Source organism: Drosophila navojoa, chromosome 2, assembly GCF_054131105.1.
Source record: "Drosophila navojoa isolate 15081-1374.11 chromosome 2, UAZ_NAV_1.0, whole genome shotgun sequence".
NCBI lineage: Eukaryota > Metazoa > Arthropoda > Insecta > Diptera > Drosophilidae > Drosophila > Drosophila navojoa.
This window is the reverse complement of record NC_142890.1, coordinates 7,370,698-7,393,941: the sequence shown is the minus strand read 5'-3', so window position 1 is coordinate 7,393,941 and position 23,244 is coordinate 7,370,698. Positions and strand designations below refer to the sequence as shown.

General features: G+C 46.2%; 1 protein-coding gene across 2 annotated transcripts in view; it reads left to right on the top strand.

The window, feature by feature from the left end:
* Positions 1 to 23,244, top strand: part of Glut4EF (Glucose transporter 4 enhancer factor) — a 152,247-nt gene that overhangs the window by 123,723 nt on the left and 5,280 nt on the right. The window contains exons 5-6 of one of the 2 annotated variants that reach the window (XM_030383970.2): positions 11,001 to 11,066; positions 22,261 to 22,352. In XM_030383970.2, the coding sequence (XP_030239830.1) occupies positions 11,001 to 11,066; positions 22,261 to 22,352 (158 nt within the window). The remainder of the gene's footprint in view (positions 1 to 11,000; positions 11,067 to 22,260; positions 22,353 to 23,244) is intronic. The other variant, XM_030383971.2, reaches the window with a different exon arrangement.

Below are 23,244 nucleotides of genomic sequence, written 5' to 3'. Positions count from 1 at the left end.
GCAGCAGCACGAGCAGCAGCAACTCGTACCAATTGTAAATGAGACCAAAGTCGGTACACGATAATAATTGATTGCCCATTCGCCCAGGCAGATGTCAGCAACATGTTGCTGCAACAGCAACAGCAACGGCAGCAACAGCAGCATAAAGTGAATGCCCTCCGTGACGTCATGCGCGCAATTCCAGTTTCTCGCCTCGCTGCAATTATCAGGCAGTGCGAGAGAGTCGGGAATGGCGAGCAAAATACAAAATCCAGAAGAAATATGAATAGCAAAACAAAATGCATGAAATCAAAACAAAGCGAATGGGCAGCAAAGGCAATGCAAAAAGAGAGAAAAAAAAGTCGGCAAAACAAAACAAACAACATACATATATACAAAAAGAAAACAGAGTGGAACGAACTCTGCTGCACTCTGTGCACAAGAGCAACTGTTGCAGCAGCAGCAGCAACAACTGTGGGAAAGGCAATGCGCCGGGTGTTGAAGTGGAACGCAGAGCAGGGCAGGGTACAGTGAACGGCAATGATAATGACGATGATGATGGTGATGATGATGGAGGAGCAGGAGAGAACGATGACTAAATGCAACAAGCAGCGACTTTGGACTTGCAGTCAGCGCTCGCATGTGCCACTAAATCCAGTTGATGAGCCAGTCCACGGCAAGTGGCAGCAGCAGCAGCAGCAGCAGCAGCAACTGCAACAGCAATATTGCTGGCATTATCAACTACAACATCGCTGTCTTCGCTCTCTCTGTGTATATGTGTGTGTGTGTGTGTGTGTGTGGAAGTGGCACAAAAAGCAGCTGGCAAGAGGCTTGGCCATTGCCGTCGTCGTTGTTGTTGTTGCTGCCGCCGCCGCCGAGTGCCGCAGCACTCGCAAGTTGCTGTTGTTGTTGCAGTCTTACAAACATGTTGCTCACTGGCTCCGCGACATGATACCGAGGCGCAGATATTAAAACTGAAAAACAACAGCAACAGCCGCAGCCACAGCCACAGCCGCAGTCGTAGCCGTAGCAGGAGTTGGCTCTGGGTAAAACAAAAACAATGTTGGGCTAGGTCGCAGAACCTGAACGGCATCATTATTATCATCGGCTTTTGGTCCGGCTCAGCGCAATTTCTACCTATTTCAATTGCCTTTGTATTTATTTCGAGAGCTTTGTTTTTGCAATCATTATATGTAGAATATACAAAGCACTTAGCATAACCCAAAATAATAAGAAACTCTCGATCATATGACAATATCTAATATTTCTCTTCTCTCTTTATGTTTCAGGTAAGAGCCGTGCACAATTCTTGCTAATGATATAGCCAAAGTTAGCTTAGGTGTGGGTAAGTCTTACTAAAGTTAGTCGAGCTTGATCAGGCTTGGTAGATTTTGTACCTGGCTAAGCTCAAGAGGAAAGCAGGACTAGGCTGCCGACAGCCAGCAGCTGTTGGTGGTACGATCAAAGCAGCAGGCGACCGACACATTAGTGCCCGCAACAACCACAACAACAACAACTGCGACAACAACCACCACTTAATGTTTAACAAGAACAAAGGCGCGTTACGCATTTTTAATTACCGGCTTCGATGGCAACAATAGCAAAGCCAAGGGAAAATTGCTTTGGCGGCAATTAAAAAATTAAGCAAAGAATTCCAACTGCAATTGCAGCAGCAGCAGCAGCAGCAGCAGCAGCAGAGACGGAGACGGAGACAGAGGCTGTGTCAACATGTGGGGGTGTGGCATGCGTCTTGTTCAGTTTTTAGGAGTCAATGCAAATGCTTGGCAATGTCAACGATGCAACATTGCATTGGCGATGCCAAAGCATTTCCTGCCGCACAACAACAACAACAAAAGAGACGAGAGCCGAGCCCCAACCAGCAGCGCAGCGTAATTTATGCGCCTCTTGAACGCGCTTGCCAATTTCTTGTTCTTGTTTGCTTTTGTTTTTCTGTTTTTTGTTTGTTTCATTCCGAGAAGCAGCTCCCTGGCTGCCGCCTCCCCCCAGCCACCGCCCACCTTAATCCCTGCATCCGCATGAAATTGCTGCCCCCGCCAACATTGAAGATTTCTTTATTACTTGGGCACGTTCGTTGACGCTGCCGTTTGCCGTTTGCCGTTCGCTCGCTTGGGGTCGAGGCCGGTCATTAATATCCACGCATGCAGTTCAGCGCATCGACCCCTGTCAGCCCCAGTCAGCCTCGCCTCCCCTACTCACACACACACACCCACGCTCGGCTCTTCCAATGAGAATCAGCTGTATGCATAATGTTTGCTGATTCAGTCAACGCAAATGCTGCTGAGGATCCGCTGCGTCACTTCGTCACTTGTCCAGGTCAGTGCTGTGCTACGCCTTCGCTCGCTCTCCCTCGCTCTCTCTCTCTCTCTCTCTCTCTCTCTCTTCTCGCTCAGTTGAACGTGAGCTGATTTGCCAAGCGTTGGGTTAGTCAGAGGCTGCATTGCTTCTTCTGTTGTTGTTCCATGACTTATCAGTGTTGTTGCTATTGTTGTTGCTTTTGGGATGCGACAACAATCATGAATGCAGCATGATAATGATGTGGCCCAAATGCTGATAATGATGTTTGCTGTTGATCACACACACACACAGACACATACAGTCGCGCTCATAAATATATGCACATATACAATACAGAATATACTTGATAAATATAGGTGGGTGGCTTGAAAAGTTTGCCAGTCCTTCAACAGATTTGTGTAGATCTTTGCCGTCTATATAGAGACGGCTTGAGCAACCCTCGCTGCAATTTATGCACAAATTCGCGTTGTGTTATGGCAAAGCCGTTGTTGTCCCTCCGGAGTACAAAGCCGCCATTCTGTGCCAGGTCAGGTGCCGGTGCCGTAAAGAAGCTGCAGCAGCAACAGCAGCAGCGACTCATTGTTGTTGTTGTTGTTGTTATTTTGGTTGTCTTGGGGCCGGCCGGCCGGCATTATATCTCATTACAGGGATCAGCATAAACAAGCAGTGAGCATGCTGCAGCAATAACAGCAACAACAATGGGGCAAGCAACGATCAAGCGATACATTTGGACAACATGCATTGCCCCAAAGAGCCACAGACAGTGAGCGAGCGAAAGACAGCGAGAGAGAGAGAGGGAAACACATAGAGGAGGGCAATTGAGTGCAATAGAGACGGAGCCAACGCGTGGCATCCTCTGCATACGCTGCGAGGCAGTTGAACTCTGCTAGCAGCGCGTGAAGGTGGACATGACGAACTCGGACGCTAACCCGATCCCAGTGCCAGTCCCAGTCGCATTCCCATTCCCATTCCCGCTTCCAGTCGCTTGGCCGTGTCCAAGCGAGCAAAATTGAATTAGTTGTTTTTGCTGTGTGTTGAGGCAGGGCAGTGCCTGAAAGTTTCAACTGGGAACTGGGCTGCCTTTCATGCATCGCGATGCGTCATCATAATCATGTTCGTTCTGCGCACACACTCACACACACACGCAGAGTTGAATCAAGCTGATTCGCAACTGAAAGCAAAGCTGATCGATGCGCCTTGTTCAGGCGTTTTAATGATGCGTCAGAATATTGTTTACGCATCATTTTACATGTCGGCAAATGGGCTACGCAGAGCGCCCCGCGGCAGCTGCCTAAGCTATTGACTGACCAACAGCAACACACACACACACACCTATGGCATGCATGAGTGTATCTTTAGACCGCGGGGCACAGCGCAAGAACTTGCAAACTATGAAATTATGAGTAGGCCGTACCCAGAGTCAACTTTATCGTGATGTGTACATTAAAGCACGAATTATACAGCGCTTGAAGAGACTATGAATATATATAGATATACATATACAAAACGAGTAAAAGAGAGAGAGAGAGAGAGAGAGAGAGGGAGACATAAATGACAGCTCAACTGTTTCATTTGTCAACTCTTTCGTTTAACCCAAAGTTATTAATATGCAATTTATTCAATATAAATTTCCATTTAAATTATATTTGCATTTCATTTTTGCCTTATGATTTCAGCTGCATATCGAAATCTGTGTGCAGTTACTCTTGCTTTCAGATCGTTTCCTTTCCGATTGCCAATTGCAGTAGTTTTTTGCTTTGGCTCAATTTATGCAGCCAAATGAATGCATGGCGCATATTGTATATTGTCAATGCAACAACCACGCCCCCAGTGTGGGCTGCCGCATAACCCGTTTTCCCATATCTGCTAAAATATTTACACATGCTCACAGTTTATGGCCAAAAAGAAAAGAAACAACAAAGAGCAGAAAAAAAGAGGAAAAAAAAACACTCAGCAGAAAGAAAACGAGAAGCCCCAAAGCCTGCTTGGTGCTTGGGCTCCCCAAACATGGATGCAAAACAAAATTCAATAGAGTTTTTATGCATAAAATGTCCACCCCATGCACACACACACACACACACAGTTAGAGTGTTGCCAATAGGGTTGCCATGGCGCCTGGCCTGGCCCGAACTGAACTGCAGTTTGTTTTAGCTTGTTTACAATTCTTAAGCCCCCGTTCGTTCGCTTGGCCGTTCGCTTGGCGTTTTGTGCTTATTCGCCTTTTATGCTGGGACTTAGGGCCGGCGCCTTTTCAGGCTTCTGCAGGCGTGTTGTCGCAAAAGTTGTCATAGCTCAGTCCTGACCCACGCTGCGGCCCGCTCCTGCCAAAGTCAAGTGCATACAGAGGCACTCGCTCCCTCTCTCTCTCTCTCTCTCTCTCTCTCGCTCTCTCGCTCTGTTGTGCATGCAATGGCAGCGGCATAGGTGCAGGCATTGCATCTATTCCTTTGCACCGGTTGCGAGTTCAACGACACACAGGATAAGCAACAACATCCAGGCCTACCACAACAACAGCAACTCCAGCAACAACAACAGCAACAACAACCGGTGCAAACACTGCCAACAACACGAAGCGTAAACGTTGCAAAAAGGCTTTAAGCAAAAGGCAAAACTAAGCTCAAATCGAAAACAAAGGCACGACAACCAAGCAGAAGCATTGCAAATGGAAGAGGGATCTGCTGCTGGTCGAGGGGGGCCTCTACCATGCAGCACGTACATACTGCCGACTGCCGACTGCCGACTGCCGACTGCAACAGCAACAACGCTAGCCCCAAAACCTGTGTTGAAGCAAGGGCATTTTCTTTACCTTTTTCCTTTTTCTTTCATTTTTTTCTCATTTTTGTTTTTTTGATTTCGGTCTCTTTTCTGGTCTTTGCCTCACACGTGAAAAAAGCACGAGCTGTGCCCCATCTCTGGCATTTAGCTGCGACCCCCTCGAGCGACCCTGCCCCCCTCCCGTACTCTTGCTGTGCTCTGCACTGTATCCTGTTTGCCGGCCTGCGCCTCACGTTTTCAGTCCATATGTTTGAGTTCTTGAACTCAAGTGCATGGACTCAACCACAGTAGCACCCTCCCATTGCCCCTACCTGTCTCTCTCTCTCTCTCTCTCTCTCTCTCTCTGTAGGTGGGTTTATTCAATTGTTGTTTCAGGTGCGCTTTGATGCACTTTCTTGGCTAATTATGAAGGCAGCACACAGTGGAGCTCCTTTTTGTCACAGGTGAGATTTTGCTATCAAACCTCGACCAAGACAGGGACATTCTGTTGTGGCATTTGGCAGTCGCAATCGATCGAAACAAAAGCAATATTCATACTTCAGTAGTGTCCGCAATGGGAGACCTCTAAATAATATATCAATTGCGGGGCGGCCATTAGCTTGAGAGACATGGCATTTGCTATGCGCTTTGAAATTTGCCTAACAAAACAATTACAAAAGGTTAAAGAAGTGCATAGAGCGCTGAGGAGCAGTAGGAGCAGCAGGAACTGCTGAGGAGACGGTGCTGTAGGTTCAACGGGGAACGGGGAACGGTTAACGGCTCGGGGGTGGTGGGGTAGGCCGTTGGCAAGCAACAGCATAAACCGGAAATCCTTTCCAGCTCGCATATGGCACGCAAAAAGCAAAGGCAGTGCTGAATGGGTGGTTCGCTGGGGTTCGAGGTGGTTCGCGGTGGTTCGGGTAGTTGTCGGCTGTCGGTGCCATGGAAAATTGCCGCTTTTAATATTAGCTCTTATTTGCAATTGTTGCTTTGCTGCTTGTGTTTGTATTTGTGTTTGTGCTTGTGTTTGTGTGTGCTGTGCTGGCTTTGTAATAATGCCGTGCACATGTAATAGGAGCCAGGTGCCGGTGCGCCGAGTCGCCTACATGATATTTATATATTCCCCATCGCTGCAATCATTTCAAACAGCAATCGCCCTACCGAGCCGAGCCAAGCCAAGCCAAGCCAGGCTCCGTGCCGCCCCGCCCCGCCCCCACTACCCGCTGCTGTCATCTGCTGCAATTTGTAGGCTGTTATTAACCGACATCGCTCGATACGGCTTTTCAAATTTTAATGGCATGACACAAAGCAATGTTGAGCCAATTTATCCATACGCCAAGCGCGACTCGTTCCGGCTATATTTTTTTTATTTTTGTGCATTCGCATTGCCACAAGTTTTTATTTGTTGTTTTAATAACATATCAGCCGCATTTTAATTCTAATGCATTTCATGCGCCTGTATTGGTGAGCTTTCCAAAGCAGTGCGCAGCAAACAAAAGCTTTAATGTGTGTGTGTGTGTGTGTGTGACTCATGCGTGTGAAAGCTGTTTGCGAAATTGAGGAGAAAGATCGACAGCATTGGCCGGCTTATCAGATATTGACACACTCTTTCCGATACTGCGCTTTATTTAATCAAATATATACGAGTATAAATGGTATTTAGATACGTCTAATTAGTTGAAGGAACTTTGAGGCCATAAGCCATATCACTTAGCAGGCGTCGTCATATCTATCGTTGGTGTTAGAGCCCTAAGACAAAGGGGTGCATGGCCAGACTTTGTGGCAGCAACAGCAACAGTCAACTGAAGTTGGTAAACAGTAAACACAGTGAACAACGGTAAGCGGTTAACTGTAAACAGTAAACAGTTTCTTTATACTCTGCTCGCGCTCAGTTTTGTGTTTGTTTTTTACGTTTTATGATGCAAATTGAATGTGTGCGGCTATCTTATCGCAGCGATATGCCATAAAATAGATGTTTTTATTTTATAGCCGCACAGTCACATTTCAAAAGCAAAACGCGCACTTGACTAAACGATATTCCTATACACACATATAGTCTATATACACATATATACGAGTTATATACGTACGTAGTCATGCCCTGTTGTGAGACTGCAAGTGAGTTCATTGTCATCAAGGTCGTGTGAATGCGACTGCGACTGCGACTGCGACTCGTCAGTTAAGTGTTAAAAAATATACATATACATACATACCAGCACATAGTCCAAATGTATATGTGTGCAACAGATTATAGATTGATATTTGGCACTGCACTGGTATAGGTGGCCGGCCTTGAGATAGAGGCGCGTGCTGACTGATAAGACCCGCACTGAGAATTTGAACCGCTCAACACGACTTACGAATATTTCCGAGTTCAATGAACTCGACGGCAAATTGCAGATTGCATTATATTGTAGTTAAGTGCGTTAATATGTTAATTAAATTTAGTTTCATTAAAAAAGCATATCAACTGTTGCGAATTGCTGTTGTTGGTGTTGTTGTTGTTGTTGTCAAAAGTCAATGCACTGCCAGCCGAGGAAATGGATTCGCAACAGCGAGAGAGAGAGAGAGAGAGAGCGTGCTCCGATTGAGTAAGTGAGCGAAATGTAACAACAACAACAACAGCAAGAGCAATCAATATGCATCATAGCAGAAGAGCGCTTCTTCTCTATGAGCAATCGCATATCGAAAGAGCAGAGACTTTGACTCCAACATTCAGATACGCTGTGCAAAGATCATTTACAACTCGTTGCTTAGTCACGTTTTCGGAACGTATGCAAAGTCGCTTCAATCAAATGCACAAATCAAAATCGTAATCAGAATTGAAAACAGAATCAAATGTCAATTAAAAAGGCAAATGACGCATTGCCATGCATTAAAGCAGCACTAGAGGAATTTCTTATAGAGTGCAGCTCGGATATTGCGATGCGTATTATGTGAGCCGTGCAAGCGGTGCACAATTGAATGCCCTAAGCCGTTAGCCACAATGACCTTCACAGTCTAGACGTATTTGACAATTTTACATACCTAAATACAAACATCAAACAACACGAACAGACACACACACAGACACACACACACATAGACATAAATATTATAAAAAAGCGAGGCGAAACGAAACGAGTCGAACTTATTGAGTTTATTCAACTCGGGATGCGAACTCTGCGAATGCTACCCCAAAGCCCTGGCCCAATGGCCACAACATTGGCACAGTCAAGAGGCTGGCAGCAGCAGAGAGCGAGAGGGCGAGCGGGCGAGCGGGTAAGAGAGAGAGAGGGAGAGAGGACGCTGTGTGCCCTAATGAAATTTACTGCCACACGCTTTTCCAGCAGCCGAAAACTGTAGAAGCAAAAACTTTTCACCCAGGCTGCCATTTTTATGGCTAAGCGGCAATTAGTGTTGGCTAGATAAGCGAATGAGCCATAAAAAAGGAAACTGGGGCGCTAAAAAGGCACTATGTTTAAATGAATTAAAAGATATTGGCTTTGCGCTTTGTGGCTCTAGCCAGCGGCTAAAATGTGAAAGCTTTAACTCATCTCGGCCTTGTCTCGCTTTAAGAGCCCCATACCCTCGGTCTTTCGCCGACTCGGCTAATCCAATCCCATTTCCTAATGTTATTCAATTAAGCAGTGCTTGAAGCGTACAACTTTTTTGATCGGCAGACGGCAGCGGCAATCCTTTCCAATTGGGAGACATTACAGTGCCTGGCAAATGTCTATCCACCTAGTCGTCGTTTCGTTATCTCTCTCTCTCTCTCTATTCTTTATGATTAAACATTTAACTTTTTGCGCTCGATGCGTGCCAACGACACAATAAAATGCCAAAAGGCAGCCAAACAAGTCCAAAGCGCAAAATATCCTTGAAACGGGGCATTCGCACGCACACGATGCGATACGATGCGATGCGCAGTGCTGCGACGCGACTTTGGCTGCCAAAAACACAGACGACGACGACGACGACGACGGCGACGCCAACGCAGCTCTTGCCTGCCTCAGAGCCATAAAATCCCCACGACAATGACAACAACAACAACAACAACAACTACAGTAAGGCAAAAGAAAAACAAAATGTGGCCAAAAGCTGTTCGTAGAAGCCGGCCAGGGGGGAATGGCCAACAGTAAGTGCGTGAGGCTCTCGAGCAATGACTCCTTATACGCAGCTGCCTCTTAGCGCTTACCTCCTGCGCATTGCCTGCCGCCTGCCGCCTGCCGCCTGCCGCCTCCTGTATCCCACTCATGGCAAATAAGTATCTCTTACCGGCGCACCACCCGAATCAGCAGCCTCCAAATGGCCAGTGTCAATGGCATTCAAGCTGTGCGGAGAGCCCAGGCGCAGGCCGTAGCCGTGTAAAAGGTTATTGGACCATCATCATCAGCATCATCATTATCATCATCATCATTGTCGTTGTAGTTGCCGCTGCTGTGCCATATTTTTAGCCTACTTTGCGCCGCAGGATGCCGGCTGAATGGGTTTCGACTTTTCAACTGTGCGTGCAGCTGTATACGTGTACATCCTGTGTGTGTGTGTGTGTGTGTGTGTGCGTGGGCAGAGTATGTTTAAAGGTCAATTATCTCAGCGCACGCTTAGTCGCGCCATTCAACTGGCCAGGCCAAGCCAGCCAATCCAGCCAGCCATCCATTCATCCATCAAGTCTGACAGCCGCACGCTGTGACGCCCACGAATATGCAACAGTCTGCTAATGATGACTAATTTCGCACAGTGCAATCAGCGCCAAATGTCTTTAATAACAATTAAAATGAAGCAAAAAACAAAATATAGCCCCAACGAGACGGTGAGCAGATATGAAATTTAAACAAAGGCGCTCAGAGTAGACTTTAATCAAAAGTCGAAGCCTTTGCACCGTTAAGTCATTCAACTTTTGATTAATTGCGCGTGCATGACAAATTGCTGGCTGCTACTGCACGCGTCCAGCCGGCAGCTACCCGCAAATTGTTTTCACGCAAGGAGGGGGATTTTTTAATTTGTCCCAAGCGATGTTTTTGCTAATTAACTAAAATTTATTGTCGATTCATGACTTTGAGACAATTCGCTCTCGCACTCGCTCTCGCTCACACGCACAGAGCTGCTCTGTCTTGTATCTCTCGCATTTACTGAATTTAAGTCATTCATTAATATTGTGAAAATAGTCAATTAAATGGCTTTTCCACGAAACCTTCACGAAATAGTGGTAAAACCCAGTGCGACATGCAAGGCTCTGGCGGCCCTTACAGGGTGTCTGTAATTGTGCTCAATTAACGTGGCAATTAGACGAATGCAAAACAAGTCGCTCCAAAAATCATGTCAATGTCTGGCATTTGCTGTAAACGAGCGTCGACATGAAATGCCAAAAGAAGAACTTCTTCTATTATTATTTTCCCCAACATCAAGATGTGAGCTGAGGCAGGCTTAAGCTTAAGGCTCATCAGGCCTGCTCGACTAGCCGGCTACCCTGCTCCTCACAGTTGCTGCAGTCTCGTTGCTCCGCTGCTATATGGGGCATTGGCTGGGGCGAATCACTGTGTGCCATGCATATTTATAGGCACAATACGCCAATTGGTTGGCGCACGAAAGTCGGCAAACTATTTGACCCCGACATGGTAAACTTGGGAACGAGGCTATCTCTCAGCCACATGCCACATGCAACACACGCACACAGGGCGAGAGGAAGAGAGAGAGAGAGAGAGAGACACTCAGTAGAGCACTCAGTCTAGCTCCGAGTGGGTTTTGTCTCCCTTCGAATGGGTTGCCGCAGTTTGTGCCAGTTTATGACATCGCGGCGCGAATGTGTCAAGCCAAATTGCCAATGCCAAATCGAATTCATGGCTGAAATCGATTTGATTGCCTTAAGACAATCAAAGCATACGTGTGCGACTGTTGGCTTTGCGCGGAAATCGCTTAAAGTTTATGCAAATTGTTGTTAACCAATTTCCTCAACTTGTTTGTCTTTACAGGTGAGTGCCTGCCACGCCGCATTGCCGCACTGCTCGGCATCCCGACTCTACCAAATGCCGCATGCCGTAAGTACAAGTATACCTAGCTAGCCTCCATTTATATATACACCCATTGACTCTGTTGTTGTTTCCCCTCTTGGCTTTTCTGCTGCGTCGCAATTGAAGCCAAATCAAAATTGCAAATAACATTTTAAAGCCAGCCCAAGAAACAGCAACAACAACAACAACAACGACAACAACAACGACAGACTGACAGCAAACATTTAACGCCAAAGGCTAACGCAGCAAACAACAACATTTCCAAATGCCTTTTCGGTGTCTACGATTTAGTTTGTCAGTGGGCGTGACTTGTACGCCCACCTTGCCATAACAAAGTTAGCCATAAAAATCCGTAGCTCGACTAAAGCAAATCGTCCATTGAGCGCAAAGCCAATTTGATTTCAACGCTTTTTTCCCTCTTGTTTTTTCTCGATCTTTTTTGTTTTTTTTAGGGGGAGTTTCTGATTTTCTTTTTTTGTGTGTTTTTGTTAGTTTTGGGGTTCCAGGTTGTCCGCATCCCGGACTATACGGACCATGGTCTGTGATTACGAAGTTATTCAAATGAAATATGTGCGCTGGCCCATTACATCATCGGGCCGGACTACTGCACTTTTGCGTTTGCTGATTGCGCTGAAACAACAACGAAAATAAGGCAAAAACAGACAAGGAAGAAGAAGAAGCAGTAGCAGAAAAAGAAAAACGTAAAGAAAGTGGAAAATTTATGAAAATTATTGTGGCTCTCCTTTCACTCCTCAATTCACTTTCGCCTGTCAATAGCCGGAAATGGCTTAGCCCCAGGCAGCCGAAAGCAGCCGGCTGGCCCATGGCCATTTCGGCCAACTTGTATTATTATTGTTGGATTGTTGGCCTTCTTTTCTACTTGGCTATTTTGCTGTTTCTGTTTAACTTATTTGCATTTTATCTGCTTTGTGTCTTTCAAATAACAATTGTCATTTCATCAATGCAAATGTTGTCCGTTTGCCGTTTTAATTCGCCTCAATTCTCTTTCAACCGAATTGCCAAAGTTAAGAAAACGTTTATTTCTTTTGAAAGTCTTCAAGTTAATCAAATGGAAAAGTTGACGCCGAGGCAAAATCTACTTCTGCCCTCTCTCTCTCTGATTGAATAAGACTCCTGTTAGTCGAAAAACGTTTCTTGACGTGGCCAAATGTGAAACGATTTAATTGTAGTAAGCACCCCAGGCAACGTGTCTTACAAATAACTTCGGCTGGTTCGCCCCGTCGAGTCACGACATTATCATTTCGGTATCGTATTACGATTTATGTCGAAAACCGCAAGTAAACGGAATTAATTAAGGAACGCGACGTCTTAAATTACAAATGAAACGAACAACAGAGCTCGACGGGTGGCCGAAAGGAAGAAACAATGGACCCACCGAAGGGACGAAACTATTAAAGCCACCGGCCGACGGCCGACGGACGGCATTGGCTGCCCAGAGCCGTGGAAGAGTTTATTAAAATGATTTAAGCCGGTTAAATGCAAAAATATGAAAACTTATTTGCCAAGGGAAAAGTCTAAACAAACGACAATTTCGAGCATTGTTTGCTTTTCACTTGAGCTCCTTTTCAAGCTAACCGCCTGGCTGACTGACTTGCTGCTCGGTCGCATTGTTTCGAGTCAATAACTGAGCTGAGTGGGAGAAAAACAACAAAACAACGGCAACAACTACAACAACAACGATGGGGGGAAAAAATTCTAATTAAAAATCATCCGGTATTTGGCATTTTATCTAAACAGGAAGAGCTCCGGAGTCATAGACTCTCCGCAGCCAGACGAGGCGAACGAAGCCAAGCGTAAGCAGTGAGAGGAAAAGTGGCGGCAGCAGCAGCAGCAGCAGCAAATAATGAAAAGCCAGCAGGAAAATGGGAGAAACGGGGCTGGCGACACTTTCGCTGGAGCCAAGCTCGACAAAAAAAAAAAAGAAAAAAAAGAGGAAAATAATGAAAAAACCTGCAAATTGGGTCAGCAGAGAAGAAATTAAAAAAGCAGACAAGGAAAAAGCGATGAGAACTTTCAACATGGCCTGTTATCATTTGCAATTAAGCGCGTCGACACTTGGCTGGCCAAAAAGTTCACAGGGAGCAGCAACAGAAAATGTGGAGTGCAAAGTTTTCAGCAAAGCAGCCAAAAAATATCTTAATACTAAGCAGCTAACAAATTGTTTGGTTAGCAGCAGGAGCAGCAGCAGCTGCTGCTGAGATGGGCTGCTGTTAGATTATGGCAAGCGAGTTGCAAGCGCCGTGGAATTTTAGAAATTGAATATTTAAATCCCAGTCTGAATCCCGACTAGCGCCAAATTGAAAAGGGTTTCGCTAACCCACGCAGCCCCATGAAATATGCAACGAAATAAAAGCAGAGCAAAAACGCACACACACACATACACACGCACACGCACAGCAAAATCGAAATGAAAATGATGCTAAGACTCACGCAAAGATCCAGCTTGTGGCAAGCATTTCAGCTGGCATTCCAATCAAATTTCGCTACAAATATTGTTTTCCTTGAATTTGAAATTCAATTCGTGCGAACTTCTGCCATTCATAGCCATGTGGCTTTGCACTGATGGCTTTCTGTTTATGCAACTGCTGCTGCTGCTGCAAGTTTTCACTTTGCCGACTTCCCGTGCAGTTTGCTTCGATATTACTTTTGGATATGCCAACTGTATATTAATTATGCTCTTGCCCCTCCCCGCCAGACCAGTCCAAACTTTGTTAATATGCGCTTAATAGCCTTCAATAGAACTGCGAGTGCAACGGCGACGCAGCCTGGCCAAGAGCTGATGGCAAACGCCATCGCAAACCTCTAATTTGCTGGCCATAAGCGGCTTATAGACGCTGCTGTCTTGGCCGCACATCAAATAGCATATCAAATACACGCACACACACACATACGCACAGTTGCAATTTTAAAGTCACTGCGAGCTGCCTTTGTAGGTCCAGTGGGTGTGTTATAAACCGCTTTTGGCGCCCGCTCGTAATCCCCGCAAAATGGCGGCCATCATTGAGCCGGCATCGGGCTCTGCCAATATTTGCCTCGGCATACCTATCGAGTTCATCTATAAATGCCCAAAACTTGATCATCTTGCTTTTTTTGTCCCCAAATATTCCATTTCCATGTAGCAAGGTAAATGATTTTCATCTCTCTTTCTCTTGCTCCCTCTCACTATCTCTTTGCGGCTTCCGTTTAGTTTTCTCTCTCTTTTTGGCATCATCCTTATTTGTTTTTTTTGCAGTTTGGGGAATTATTATTTGGCCATTTGGACGCTAGGTTGCGTCTCGACACGTGTCGCCTGTCCCCGGCTCTGCAGCGACTCGTACATCAAGTGGCTTTGCTGTCAGTTTATGTGTTGCCTTCCTCATCGGAGCTAAATTGAAATTTGTCCCAAGGGCCGGGGCGGGGGCACAGAGCAGACGCTTCACATTTTGTTGGACAATTTGCGAAGAGCTGTTAGCCACATTTAAGGGTTAAGAATGGCGTATTTAAAGCTAAAAGCGCTTTATCTAGTTCCGGCTTACCAAATTTTCGATTGCCCCAAAAAGTATGCTTTAAAAATTGACAGCGCTGAAAGGCAGCAGCACACATGCACACACACACACATACATACATACATGCATGAGTGGTGGTACTTGAAGAGCACATAAGCTTATGATGCACTGTACATAGACATCTTCATCTATATATATAACTATACATATGTATATATGCCCCCTATATACAGATATATAGTTTCGCTTGACGCTTGACCTGGTTTACTTTTGCGACAGCATACACTGAGCGAAAACGGAAAGAGCTTCTGCTGCTGCTGCTGCTGCTGCCGCTGCTCTCTTTGATAAGTAAACACATCTTGCTTCACGTACAGTTACTGCAATATGTACGCGCACTCGCCCAGTTGAGCTAGGCCTTGGTGCTGACTTTTTTGGTACAGTCTGTGGCAAGGTCGCAGGCAGCCGCGAAGCCTTGTGCCATATCATCATCGTGTGCAGCGCCAACAAAAAACTCAGCAACTAGCAACGGCCGGGCTGTGTGAGTGTGCTCCTCGTGCTCCTCATCAATTGTGTGACTAGAGTGACCCAGTTACGCTGCTTGGCTGTCGGTTCGGTTGCATTCTGGGTCAGTATGCGGGTCAACTGCGAGCGCAGGCATCTGCGCCCCCATCAGACTGACCCGCAGTCAGGGCTTAATTGAAATAGATGAGCTGTCGTCGAGCTGCCAGCTCCCCCGCACTCAGATAGTTTAGTTTAGTTAGCTAGTTACTATGGTACAGTTATGCACGACAGTTGTTGACCGTGGCCCTATCTGTTGCCCGAATCCTCATAAATGTCGTTGTCGCTTGGGTCTTGCCGTTGTCTCTGCTGCTGCTGCTGCTGCTGCTGCTGCTGTTGCTGTCACAATTTCATATTTATTATAAGCCAATTACTTGCCGCCCTGACAGGGACAACAGTAGGAGGCGAGAGGGAGACAAACACCCAGTGGGGTATTTAAAGTGCCATCAAAGCCACAAACGAACTGCCGCCCAGCCACCCAGCCGCCCAGCTGCCCACTCACAGTGCGCATTGATTAACCCAGGACAGCAGACAACTTCTGTTATATGGACTGGCCACAGTTGACGGGGCACAGGACCCAATTCAAGCTCCATTTAGCAATTACCGCAGCAATAAAAGTCAATGGCGGATGCACGCACACACTCGCACCCTCACTCAACACACACCCACACACACATACAGAGGCACAAATTTTATTATCATCAAGCCACAAAATTTACGTGTGTCAAATAATAATTTCGTCTTGCTTATCTCGTAAACCCTTTTTTAGTTGAAAGTGTTGACAAAAATTTACATTTCACAATTTACGCAAATTTTTATGTCATAATTGGATTTCAGCCTCAGCCATTGTTGGAGCGCCTCCTGCTGGAGATGTGACAATGGCGTTGATAATCAGAACAGTTTTTGGCTCCAGGCTCTTTGCCCGTGGCTGCTCCATTAACTTGCCGGGGGGGGTGAGAGTCTACCCTTGGCTTGCCACGTTTCTGGCTGCTTGTAATTCGAGCCTTTTCCACTGATAAGCCATTTTATGTGCATGTGGCTTGGGCTGTAGAATGACACAGGCGACGGGTGGGTCGGTGCGGTGCGGTGCTTAGCTGTGCAGCGAGTGGTGGGTTGGCGGGGGGGCCTGTGGTAAATTGAGCCCGGCCGGATATTGTCGAGGCACACACACACACACACTCGCGCAGTTGAAGACATTTGACTGGCACTGTACAGTGGACACAGGTGCTGTACTTTTCAATATTTAATTTGTCAGCCACAGGCAGCGCATACCTTTTACATAATTGACCAGCCAAGCAGACAAACACACACACACACATACATGTATATGTTTATATGTACATCTGTATATACAAGAGTGTACTTGCTTTGCATCCTAAAGACTTTAACTAAAATGCATAAATATAAATCAAAACATTTAAATAACGGCATTGTCTTTTTACTGGCCTGCACAATTGTCAAGATTCTTGAGGCAGCTGTGTTTTATGATATTGATTGAGCCTTGCCAATTGTTGCCTACTTTTAGGCGACGCCAAAAATTCCTCTGGGCTCTCGGGCCTTGGACAATTTTCGTTTTTATTTGTTTCGCACAAATTGTACATTTAAAATATGGCTGAAAAATTCGAAACAGCATTTGCAACATTCGTTTCTCTCTCTCTCTGCTTTGTTTATTTCCCATTTTTTATTCCTGCTCCTCGCACGAAGTTTGCGCATAAATTTTGTAAATATGAATGCAAAACATGCCCCGCTCTCAAGTATGCGTGCGAGTGGCAACCCTTAAGTCTGATTTCGAACAATTTTTGTCATGACAAGTCAGTTGGTTTTGTGCTTTTGTCTGTCCGGCGTGCCTTTGACTCACACACACACACATAACGAACGAATATGCTTTTGTATTTGTGTTCGCAAATTGACGCCATTTTCATTGTCTTGTTTTTACACACACACACAAACACACATGCATATACACACACACATGCATACACACACACACTCACACACATACACATACACACTCGCGCACTCATGTGAAATCAACAACATGAATGAACACTCAACTCAGCTTCCATGTCGTTTTCGCGACATGCTCAATCATGTTGCCTGCCTGCACACGCCCCTCACGGCGTCAATCCCCCCCTACCACCCCTTTTAGCTGAAATGACAATTTCGCGTGCGATTGTCACATCAGTTATGTATGCATATGATATCTACATACATGTATGTACATGTGTTGGCATGTGTGCATGTGTGTGCCTGTGTGTGCCCATGTATGTATGTGTATGTGTGATTATTGTGTACACATTTCTGTCAGTTTGTCACTGTCGGCCCAGTGTCGCGTGTTTATTTATACGCAATCAAATTAAGTTTGAAGCGAATTTCCAGACGAGGGCGACAAATTGAGGTAATCATGTTTTGCATGTGCGAGCTGAGCTAAAAATCAAATAACCCCACATACACAAACACACACACACACACACACTGACACTTCAGCCACATACACACAGTCGAGTCAACTATTTAGAGAGCAGAGTCTAACCGCAGAATTTGTAGCCCAAACTGCTTCAGCTGGCAGCAATTATATTACCTATAAAGGAACGCCAACCTCAACAAAACCAACTCAGCCACCCAGCGCGATGCTGTTCGCCTCTTATCATTCACTCAGATGACCCAATTTGCTGTTGTTGTTGTTACTGTTGTTGCCTGTTGGCACTGCGATAAGACTTGAAGAGGCAAACCGCAAGCCACATGCAAATTACGCAGCTCGACAGCCCCAGCTACAACTGTCAAAGTGTATGGCACAATCAATTGCAATGCCAGATACTATATACTATATACTATATACAATATATACACGTACATACATACAATTATAAGTATATAGATATAAATATGGAGATATGTTGCCCCTGGCAGTGGTTACCCGGGCAATGCAAATGGTCTGCCCAAACCAGCGGAAATTGCCATCAGGCCGTTCAAGCGGCTTTAATGGTGCGCATAAAATTTGCCAGCTGGCCCGAGGATAATAAGGAGTGCGACGCTTGCCGTTGCCTACTTTTGTGCGCCGAGTCGCGGGCATTGCCGTGAGTGCAATGCTCAAAAAACTGAAACTGCCTTATTAGACGGCAGTTAAATCCATTAAATTGGCAACGAGGGAAACGAAATATGAATGCCTGGTGGGAGCGAAAGTGCACACACACACACTCACACACACACACGCACTCAACGGCAGGCAGGATCATCATCAACAACAGCAGCAGCAGCACAACTGATGTTGGCTTCCCTAACACACACACACACACACATACACACATATACATATATACATTCGCACACAAATTGTGCTATTTATAGTCCAGCGTTTGGGCGCCTCTTTATAAAAGTCAATAATTTATGCTTCCGCTTTCACATTGCTCCAGTGCTCCACATGGCTCCAACAGCAGCAGCAGCGTCGTCTTTTAATGCGCTTCCATTGACCCAATTCCGTGTGCTGCAAATCAAAACAAACAGACTTCCAGGCATGCTCCGCTTTTATGCTCACCCCTCCCTCCCTCCCTCTCGCTCTCTCTCTCTCTCTCTCTCTCTCTCTCTCTGTTGCTCTCTTAAGCAATTCCAGCGACTCTTTGCTGCCTGCGCGCGCATCGGTTTTGTCAACTCTCTGGCACTGTTATTGGCCCGGCCGCTCTTTTTGGCCCAGTTTACGTCTGTTTTTTTTTTGCGCACATTAACAGCCGCTGTGACAGGGGCAGGGGCAGGGCCAACCCTCAGTTAATGCACACACACACACGCACACATTAATGTTTGCTTGAGCATTGCGCTCGCATGGCTATATACAGTTGACCCAATTTCGTGTTTGTCCTTTACACAGCTGTTCTGTTTTCCGTTCTCTGTTTTCGGCTGGCTGTTTGCCTTCGCCTTCGTTTTTTCGGGGTATGGGCTTGTTTATGTTTGCGGCCGAAAATGGAAAGCGAAACAGCGACAGAGCAGAGGAAATTTGTTATTTATATACAAGGCACGTAAATGCCAGTCTATCGATATGTATGTATGTATGTGTGTGTGCCTGTGTGTGTGTGTGTGCGTGGGGATGGTCACATTATGCTGTCAAGCGAATATTCATTGATTGTGAAAAGCTATGGGAAATTAGATACGAAGCAACAACCAAAACGAAAATGGCGCTGATAAAGCGAGCTTAGCGCATTTCATTATTTGTATTGTACAAAGAATTTTAATGAAATCCATCGCAATTCGCGTATTTCAATAAGCTGTCCACATCAATAGCGAGAGTATTAGTGAGGCGCTCTTTGCTCAGCTGGCACAGCGAATCGTTAAGCCTCTGCCCTCGACTCAACTCAAACATAACTCTGTCGGCACATTTGCTGGAGCATTAAGGCAGATTAAGCCCAGTGCTCAGGCAATGCATACAAAGCACGTGAACTGCCAGTAAATATCATGCAAACTCTTACTATATACTATAAACACACACACAGACATACATACATACACACACATATATATACATGTATATGTAGAGTTATGTGTGCAGAGGTAACCTTACTCTGTGTACTTGCCTGTTACTGGCGCCAGGCAAATGGCAAGCAGCCAGGATAACGATACCACTCAGCTAGCTCGGCTCCATGAAGCGCGCAGCGAATGAGAGAGGGAGTGAGATGACGAGAGAGAGAAAGAGAGAGAGAGATAAATGTAGTTTGCCTTTGGCGTAACAGGAATGCCGCATCAATTTCATGACGCGCGCGCGCTCTATCTCTCTCACCTTCTCTCTCTCCCTCTCTTCGTGACTCGAACTTCTTTTTTCGACTGCCTTAAACAAGATTTGTGTTATTCCCGACATTTTCGCACACTCACGTTACCTATTTATGCTCCAAATCAGGACACAGTGCGGTAGGCAACAAGCGGCAGGCGGCAGGCGGCAGGCGGCGGCACTCAGCGACCATTATGTGATGCCATCGTCGCTGCATAGGGGATGCTGCTGTTCCCAGCAAAGATGAGCGGGCTGGCGGGCGGTGGCGATGTTCAAATGAATAACTGAAATTTCAGTTATTTTTGTCTCATTACTAGAGGAACGTCTGCCATACGCGCCCACAACTCAATTGACAGAGCAACATAATGAAGACAGAAACAGGAAGAGAGACAGAGAGAGAGTGGGGGAGGGAAGCAGGAGATAGAAAGTTGGTCACAAGTTTCTCTGGGCCTTTGTATCGCACGACAGGTGCCAACGGCGAATGTGGAAGCCGATTGTTGCCTTGGCTATTGATGAGCTAAAAGCGATTTTCGACTTAGGTAGACGCATTAATTAAAAATAATTAAAGCCAGCAGCAGCAGCAGGAGCAGCAGGGGCAGCGGAGATACTGGCTCCTGCTATGAATTACGTATACGCCACATTGTCTGTTAATGAATTTAATCAAAGTTTTGGGCGCATAATGTGTTAGTGCTTGTTGTTGTTGTTCTTATTCAAGCACACATACACACACACACATACATATACACACTGCTGTAGCACATTAAAGACATGCCTGCATACATTTGTATATAAAAAGTCGGCAACTGAAGCGTAGCCACTGCACGCACAGCTGCCACAAATGGCAACAATTGCACACACACACACACACATCCACACACAGTCATGTGTATGTGTGTGCACGTTAATATTTATGAGCAGGATATGCGCCATATCCTGCGCTCTGCTCACTGGCCACAAACGAATTATGGCGCCCACTAATTACGCCGAGTTAAAACGAAAAATGTGTAGACCCACAGTCAAGCAGCAGGCAGTTAATGTAACACACACGCAAACACACTTGCCTATTTATGTGTGCGTGTGTGTGTGTGTATTAACAATTCACGTCGCTTATGTAGCCCAAGTTATTTATGTTTATGATTACGTTGCGGTTAACAGCTTTCCCTTGGCTTCGCTTTCGCTTTCACTTTCGCTTTCAGTTTCGCTCTCTCGACCAGGAAGCGGCTTCAATTGCCAAAGCCTCCACAATAGTTATAGAACTCCAGAGTCTTGCTCTGAAAGAGCTCATTGGATGCTGTGAGCTATGGTGGTGGTTGTCTCTGAGCTAAGCCAGTCCAAGCAGCCGGAGTAATTAAATTATTGAAAACGAGCTGCTAATTAAATGAGCTGCTGTGGCAATCCAATAAATAGATTGAGCATTAGACGTGCTTTAGGCACCGCCATTCCTTGGCTCGGCCAGTCTGTCAACAAATAATTAATCACTTGAAAAGTGAAATTTAATTTTCAATTCGTGCAGCTGCCGCCTCACGAAGGACAAACCTCGGCCGCAGCACAGTAACAAGGACGCAATCAAAAATACAAAACACCAGAAAAGAAACTGTTAACTGGGTCAACAGCTAACCTTCAGCATAAAACGCAGCATAAATGCAGGCGCAGATCCGTTAAATAAAGCACAGCTCTCTCTCTCTCTCTCTCTTTCTCCCTCTCTATCGCTCTCTCTCCTTGTCTGTCTCACTCAATTGGCATCTCTGTCCCGCTCGTTTCGAGCGAAAGTGCGAAGCGTGTCAAGGCGAGCGGCAAGCTGACCCAGTAAATGGGGGCGCGCGCGCTTTGCAAAATGGGGGCAGCTGCGCTCGGGCCATGAGCTGGGGCGGTCCGTGTTATCAGTGCAGAGCCAGAAGAGCCGTGCAGTGTGCAGCCGGAACGCCGGAGCGCGGACTTGCTCGGCAGCCTCGTTTGCTGCTCGTGCAACGGAGCCGGGCAGCAGGCCAGGCAGCCAGGCAGCCAGTTGCATTGTCCGCACCAACACAGTCGCATTTGGCACCGGCACGGCACCGGTTCACTGGCTGCTGCTGCTGCTGCTAGCTCCTTCAGCCAAGAGCCAAGAGTCGCGCGTCATGCAGGCAACGGCGCTGAACTACTACGTGGAGCGCAGCGACTACGAATCGTGCGGCGAAAGTGAAGCCAGCCCGGGCTGCCCTTCCTCCGTCGCCTCCACCGCCTCCTCGCGCGCCAGCACGCCAGCCACCAGCAGCCAGCACCGCAGGCACAGCCTCAGCCACAATCAGTCTCAGCATCAAGTACGCAGGGCTTACCTAGAGCCTTTAAATCCATTCATTATTAATCGCATTGTGCCCAGTGTTGGATAGTGTTTAATCAATTTATGCTTTGCTTCTTGTATTTGCAGTCGAAGAAATTCCGTTGCACCTGGAAGGGATGTGACATTGTGGAGCCCACACAGATGAAAATCGAGCGACACGTGCGGGACATACATTTGCGGTAAGTGTAATGGACACATAGATAGGGGAAAGGGGCGAGGATGGGGGTCGCAGTGTTAACTGTGCAGCAGTCTTTGCTAAGGGTGCAGGCTCCTGGGGGCCAAAAGCAGCGCGCAATCAAGAGCAGCAAGTGGCTGCCTGGGCCTTGACTTAGTGCAGCCAACAACAACAACAGCAACAGCAGTAGCAACAACAACAACAATTGACAGCATTACAGCGCGCGTCACAGCTAACTGCACAGTGGTAAAAAAAAGCAGCAGCAGAACGATATCTTATAGAACTAGCTTCCAATATGCTCAAATCAGGAATATATACATATATATGTGTGCAAATATATATAATTATTATATTATTATAACCACTGTTTGCATGCAAATTACGTTCATCGAGCGAACCACTGGGCAGGCCGCTTGAAGCTGTATAAAACTAGAACACTTGTATACACATGCCTGCATGCATGAGTGTGCGTGTGTGTTAAAGTGTAACCAGGTCACACACACACACATACACACACACTTTGAGTTAACTTTGCGCACCTGCATTTCAAGTGTCGCAACTGGCATAGACAATCGTTGGGGGCGTGGCATTTTTTTGCGGCCCTGTTCTGGGCAACTGCGTTGGCAGTTTTGAGGCCAAGGTTCAAAGCTGAAACCCGCTTAGGCGTTGACATTTGCGAATGTTAAATGTTATTTCCTATATAAATGTTTTTTGCCTCGCAGTGCGGGACGATGCAAAAAATAAATAAAAGAGAAAAAGCAAAGAACAAATAAATAATAAAAGGCCATTGTTTTTAGGTTTTCGTTTTTTTTTTTTCTTTTTGCTCTCAAAATGTTCTTTTTTTGCATAGAAATGGGGTTATGTATGTTCTTATATAGAATTATAGTTTATACTTG